The following is a 7,500-nucleotide window of genomic DNA, read 5'->3' on the forward strand; positions in this document are numbered from 1 at the left end:
CACACAGTGAGCTGTAGATCAGCAATTTTTAGCGAATAGATTTGGTGTAAACGAGTGGTCCAAGTACAGAGCCAGTTTACTAATTCTAGACAAGACAGACAGACAGACAGACAGACAGACAGACAGACAGACAGGAGTTACACCGTATGAACACTCAGGGTTTTGCTGTGTAGTAACAAACAGACCTACTGTATACTGCACCTGTGCTGTACGTGCATTCTACCTGTGTTCTGTCTCGCCACAGTTCATGCAGCTGGAGCAAAGGTCAAGGATCTGGAGGATGAAGCTGATAGGCTGTTGGAGAAGCTGCAGCCAATCAAAAAGCTGCAGGACAACTTGAGGCGCAACATCTCCCAGATCAAGGAACTGATCAACCAAGCTAGGAAACAAGCTAATTCGGTAAGATGAACTCCAAACACCATTTCTATAAGTACAGTACACAGGTTGCACTGTCAATTAGTCAAGAGCACATACAAATAAAGGGTAAAGGCCTGCCTACACAAAGAACAAGATCTGTAACTGTAATGATGACTGTACATTTGTTCACAACTAGAAGGACAGTGGCAATCGACATTGTTCGCATCACTTTCAGTGTTCATGTGTATGCTCACCTCAGTAGTGTTATATTTTACTTTATAGTCATTCTTTCTACAATGTAAAGTTGGACTACAATATGTACAGTACGTAATCCACTCTCTCAAAGGGCACCTACGGACAGCTGCAAGTCGAAACTGGCCCCCGTAAAATCTGAATCCCCCCCACCCCTTTACCCCTCACTGTATATTTACTCCACCCTTTTTTAAACAAGTGTAATGCTTTGGTGTCGTCCACAGTTTTTGTATTGAATTGTGCTTGAAATTTACTGTAATTCTGCAAACTGTTAATAAATACTTCAATCAATCAATCAATCTCTCTCTCTCTCTCTCTCTCTCTCTCTCAGATCAAAGTGTCGGTGTCGTCGGGTGGTGACTGTCTCCGTAGCTACCGTCCTGACATCAGGAAGGGTCGTTACAACACTATCGTCCTCCATGTTAAAACTACCACGGCTGACAACCTGCTGTTCTATCTGGGATCTGCTAAATACGTGCGTATATAGACACTAATCACATGCTTATGAGTTATGATATATCTAGAGAGCGTACTGCCCCACCCCCAACTATTCATTTCAATGAAAGTTGCTCACAAGCGCATGTAGCTCCCGGAAGTACCTCTACCTCCTGGATTGGCTCCAACGTCGGAGCAGGCGCACTAGCATGCACAATACGGCTTCAAACTGTAGATGCACACACGCAGTAGCATTTTACAGAGCTACTGTATGTCACATTGCAAAAAATTATATGATATGATATAGTACTTTATTGTCAGTTCACACTGAAATTTGTGTACATGTATTGTACATAACCACAAAAACCACATTTAATTTGCTGCTACAAATAGTAGCTTGGCATAAAGCTTTTGAAACAAATACTGTAGCAGCAATTTTCAGGATTTTGTAATTTCTCACCCTGGCCAAGTGGGGATCGCCTTTTGCCAAAGCGGTTAGACATTTGGAAGGCTATCTCATGCGGAATTCGAAAACCAGGCAGGAGTTGCGGCTTGAAGCTTTCAACTTACACTGTGGGCTCGGCTGTTAGCCAAGCAATTAACGTTGTAACTACGCTTTTAGTTCTCAACCTGGCCCAAGTTCTTGTATCCATGGCTGTGGGTCCCTGGGGGGTTATTGCCAGTGGTGCAGTACTCCCATTTTAATTAAGTAAAAATATCAATACTGCAATGTAGAAATACTCTGTTACAAGTATAAGTCCGGAATTCAGAATGCATTTAAATTACAAAAGTACTCATTAGGCAGAATTTCCCATTTCACACGTTTTCAATCTTTTGAATGTATAGGGGGGAGCATAGTGACGCGTTCGGTAGTATTTTGATTTATTTGGGCGCCATCTTGCTGCCTACATATAGGCTAGTAGGATGCTAGGCTACTTGGCTGCCAGTCTGTAGTTCGTAAGTTTGCTTGTCAGTGACGCTGGTGTGTACCCTGTCACTGCAGTACACCATCTTCCATCTCTCTACTATCTTTGACTTGTCACAACTCTTCTACTCTATGGCTCTGGATCGACAGTGCATGGTATTATTATTATTATTTGTCATTAGAAAATGTTCGGGTGTTCTGATCTCCTCACGTCAAAACAGTTCTTAATGTTTACATCTTACTTGACGAGAAGACATGTGGACAGATCCTTACGGAACCAGGGAGAGGGGGAAAAACACCGCGAGAGTGACGAGTGATCAGTCAAACATGTGTTCTCTCCGCAGTAAATAAATAATCTGTCTGTATGCGATCTGAACATTATTATTTTGATTACACTGTCATGCTCGTTTAAGGACAGGTAGAGAGCAGAGCATACATGTGTTTGGGAATGTTGCTGAAGGTTATGTTATTTTGTCAGCTGACACCCAAATCAAAGAAACCATACAGTGTGTATTTAATTATTTGATATCTCCGACAGTCAACGCACTGCAAGCCTTGTGCAAGGCTACAATGGAAGCATCATTCTGACGGCCCGCGGTGGAATGGACAAGTTAGGGTATAAACTAACTAACAGGGCAGACCCATTACTGTTGTGGATCAAGGTTATGTTATTTTGTTATCTCACACCCAAACCATACAGTGTTTATTTAATTATCATATATCTATAATGGTATATGTCTCCACAGTGAGGCTGGAAAATGTAGCCTCGCAGCCTACTAGCCTACTAGCCTACTGGTAGGCAGGAAAATGGCAACCAGAATAACCCGTTCTGAGTGAAACTCCCCCCTATGCACTGGCCCTATAGCAAATACTACAAGCTCACAATGCATCGCATTGTGATCTATATACAGTATAATAGATCAGCTATTTTGAAATGGCCGAAATGTATATAAGGCTGAAGTAGTTAATGTATGTTTTGTAATAATTCATCAAAAACCACAAAGTAACTATTAACTTAGTCAAGTAACTACGTAAAGTTTCAGCCGGAGTAGAAATTGGAAATACTCCACTAAAGTAAAAATACTTAGTTGCTTTACACCAGTGGTAATTGCTGACAGATCAGGAAACAGGTCCAACACTTTGTTTTATTGTGCTTTATTTCACCGGCGTTTTATATTAGAAGATTAATCTTATTTATTATGATGTTGAGCACGCTGCACACTGTGTAGCATTTATCATACTTTAAATGTTTGGCTTCCAAACTGTGCACACACGCACGTACTGTAGTACTGTATTATGTAGGATCTGATAGGCAACCAGAATGTTTTCTGTGAGGCGAAGATAATGAATACACACACACACACACACACACACACACACACACACACACACACACACACACACACACACACACTCACACTCACACTCTCACACACACACACACACACACACACACACACACACACACTCACACACACACACTCACACACTCACACACTCACACACTCACTCACTCACACTCTCACACTCTCACACACACACACACACACACACACACACACACACACACACACACACAGACACAGCAATTACAACTGATCAAACAAAACGGAATATATCTAAACCACTTTAACGAGCCAACTGTAGCACTGACAACACTGTGTGTGTTTGTGTGTGTGTGTGTGTGTGTGTGTGTGTGTGTGTGTGTGTGCGCGTGCGTGCGTGCGTGTATCATCTCGTCAGGCGTGCATGTCCTAGCAAACAGCGGCAATTAACAGCAAGTTTATGTTACTCTCTGCTTTCTTCTGATTTCCCCTGAGAAATCACTGTTATGCTCCATTTGACTGGGTGTTTTCATACGTGTGTGTGTGTGTGTGTTTGTGTGTGACTGTCTAATACAGCCTAATAGTGTATAATGTTATGTAAATAATAATTGTGTGTGTGTGTGTGTGTGTGTGTGTGTGTGTGTGTGTGTGTGTGTGTGTGTGTGTGTGTGTGTGTGTGTGTGTGTGTGTGTGTGTGTGTGTGTGTGTGTGTGTGTGTGTGTGTGTGTGTGTGTGTGTGTGTGTGTGTGTGTGTGTGTGTGTGTGTGCGTGTGTGCGTGCCTTTAAAGTATCTCTAGGGCCTGAATAATAATGATGCTGTCCTCTGATCTGTGATCTTTGCTAATGAATTATCTCCATTACCACGAAAGAGTTCAGTGTGTGTGTGTGTGTGTGTGTGTGTGTGTGTGTGCTTGTGCGCGAGTGTGCACCGTAGAGATAGCATCCAAATTACGACAATTATGTTCCAGTTGGGCTTACACATTTTTTCCACACTCATACATGCACCCGCTTTTGTAGGAAAAAACACACCAACAACACACACAAAGTTTTGTAATTTCCTTGAATGAAATAAATGAAACTGTCTCATACTGAATGATGCTTGATCTTACTCGCCACTGCAAGAAATTCAAAGTGAACCTGGAACCATGAATGTTTGCTGAAGTTTTATTAATCAAACTTTTCCGTGCCAAAGACCCCCAAATAGCCGTAGCCTCTGGGTGCCGCTCCCCTATTGTGAAATGGCTTTAAGGGATATTTCACTTGCAAACATTCATTTTAACATCTACTCTGGCTTTTGTGAGCATCCCAGACAATTTTTAAGTTGAATTCAGCATTTACTGTAGATATTTTATATCTTACCAGACCCCTTCCTATACAACAAACCCATTGTACGTTCAAACTCCATTTTATCTATGTTAGACACCCGTCCTTGGTTCTGCTGACTGGTATTGTCATTCTAATGCGTGAGGGGGCCATGTTTTATCTTTTTTATTTCATTGATTCTTTTTTTGGAAAGGGTTAGTTAAAAAAATAACATTTTCCTCATCTTTCCAAATGGCCCCTGCTATAGCGCTCCCTGGTGTCCTTGAGGGAGTTTCAGGGGTTCCCCCGCAAAATGTGCTAATACTTATTATAGCATCTAAATCAGTTTAACCACTTAAAAACCTACAGTATCAGCTATCTGAAAACGGACGATCTACAAGAGACACAATGTGAGCTATTTTCAAAATGTCAACTAACAATACAAATCTTCAATGAGGATCCCTGGCACAACATATGTAATCCTAATGGGGGTCCGACGGTCCGTGGCCAAATTCATGAGGTTCTTGGCGAAAAAGGTTATATGATAACCAGTGTTTTAAAGGACTGTGTGTGTGTCTGTGTTTCTGTGTTTCTGTGTGTGTGTGTGTGTGTGTGTGTGTGTGTGTGTGTGTGTGTGTGTGTGTGTGTGTGTGTGTGTGTGTGTGTGTGTGTGTGTGTGTGTGTGTGTGTGTGTGTGTGTGTGTGACTCAGGTTGATTTCCTAGCGTTGGAGATGCGTAAGGGGAAGGTGAGCTTCCTGTGGGACGTTGGCTCCGGCGTCGGCAGGGTTGAATACCCCCACCTCACCATCCAGGACGGCACCTGGCACAGGATAGAGGCCTCTCGGTGAGAAGCATGGATTACACCGCAAGTGTTATGTTATGCTTATTTCATTTCAAATAAAGGGAAGGAGGCATGGGGTCCGGTCACAGCTCGTAGTCACCATGCAAAACACTTTTTATTTTAAAGATCACCAACGTTTCGGGCAACAAAATGCCTTCTTCAGGGTACGTGATATCACATCATCTAGGCTTGTCTATAGAATAACACTAATCTAAAGAAAATATTCAAATACAAGGAATTAAACATTATAATCCAAATCAGACCCCATACATTCACTGTGAAACAGAAGCAACATAATCATTCCAACCATGGTTTGAGTCAGACTCCAGTTTTAGATCGTTTGGCTTGATGCCAAGCTCTCATTTAAGGTCCATGTGGAACCAAAAGCCTAAGAAATTGGTTGGATTGTTCAATCTGTAATAACGTCTGTTTTTGATTGAGGTGATGTGCTGTACTGCTTGACTCGGCACGCTGAAGCCTGTTGAAGCAGTCTAACATTCATTACTGGTGATGGTTTTCACACCCATCATTGTATTGTATTTTTTTTGAAAAACTGGTTGGCCTTGGCCATCTCTCGCAGTTTGTAGAGAGCAACATTGCATTTTATTTATTTATAAGGCCTTGTGTGGTAAGCTTCCTTTGTATCTATCCTCGCTTTATCGGTCAATGTATATGAACAACGAACGAGGAAAGACTGCTTTCATTTTTATGCTCAGCACAAATGGAACAAACTTCAGGACTGTGTGAAACTGGTTGGTTTGGTGTCCATAGAGACATTCACAGTGCTTCTCGACATGCTGTAATCAAGGCGTCCTTGAAAAAGAGAGCTATAGCGTGCTCAATAGGCTTCAGTTCCAGAGCATTGCTCCCTTAACTCAGAAGGCAGCATGTCCAAATGTGCTCATGGAAACAAGACAATCACCATTGGTGGAGGCTTGTGTAGAGCTCTGACATTTAACAACCAGTCCAGCAAATAGAGGTGAAACATGATTATACCACTCAGGAATTACTGTCCCACGCATACTGTACATAATCAGTTTGACATAGTTTTCCCCACAAGCTCATATTTATCCAGTAAGAGTCTTCTATGAATGTGGCCCGTTCCTTGTAGAGGTTTTATTATACCGTTAAGGTTTTTTTTAATCAAATCTAGATCTGAATCTATCAATTTCATACATTATGCCTCTCTGGCATAATTATGACATTCATATGAATACTGTCCTCATCTAATGCACTGGTTTTCAACATGGGGTCCGGGGACCCAAATGGGTCCAGGCCAGGGGGTCCCCAGCTAAATGATAGTTAGGATCCAAATGGACCGTTATGGGTCTGTAACTCTGAGAGTGTACAAATGGAACCAAATGTACCCGTATAAGGAGGGTCCACCCTTGGAGTTAACAGTGCAGCTTTTACAGTGTAGATTGGGGTTCCAGACATTAAAAAAATATATCTCAAATGTGGGTCTGTGGACTAAAGCATATCAAACTGCAGGTCCTTATAATTCAAAAGATTGAGATTGACTGAAACTAGCATTTCATAGAGCAGCTCTATAACCCCACAGGACTTCCCCTCTCTCTAAACATTGCTGCTTCAGCGTATTGCTTTGCTTAGTAAATATCAAACGAGTGAAACACATAATGCTTTGATGCCACTATTTCCTAGTTTCACAATCAATCCTGTGAATGTATTGTACGTCAGCTGCATGGCTCGAGCCTGGTGGCAGAGAGGTGACAGGTGAACGCAACATTGTAACCTAAACGGCAACAGTAACCACCCCAGTGACCGGCTGGCTTAACCCCAGGACACAGGACTTCATTCACGTCCTGAAGAAAGCATTATTATCAGCAACACATGCAGCATTAGAGAAAATATGAGCACATCAGTTCACCTGGGAAATTACCAGCTGACAGCCTCATCAGCCATTACCATGCAGCATCATCAAATTCACTGCACACACACGCACGCACGCACGCACACATGCACGCACGCACGCACACATGCACGCACGCACGCACACACACACACACACACACACACACACACACACACACACACACACACA

The 7,500-nt window shown here is 42.4% G+C and overlaps 2 protein-coding genes across 2 annotated transcripts in view; both read left to right on the forward strand.

The window, feature by feature from the left end:
• Nucleotides 1-7,500, forward strand: part of lama2 (laminin, alpha 2) — a 266,769-nt gene that overhangs the window by 187,093 nt on the left and 72,176 nt on the right. The gene's annotated exons all lie outside the window — the stretch shown is intronic.
• The window catches only part of LOC308334085 (laminin subunit alpha-2-like), a gene marked incomplete at its 5' end in the record, with an annotated part of 28,656 nt that continues 26,484 nt past the window's right edge, over nucleotides 5,329-7,500 (forward strand). Inside the window, one exon of the mRNA XM_080790673.1 lies at nucleotides 5,329-5,441. Coding sequence (XP_080646799.1) covers nucleotides 5,329-5,441 — 113 coding nt within the window. The remainder of the gene's footprint in view (nucleotides 5,442-7,500) is intronic.

Source organism: Protomyctophum bolini, assembly GCF_963924005.1.
Source record: "Protomyctophum bolini genome assembly, chromosome: 19".
NCBI lineage: Eukaryota > Metazoa > Chordata > Actinopteri > Myctophiformes > Myctophidae > Protomyctophum > Protomyctophum bolini.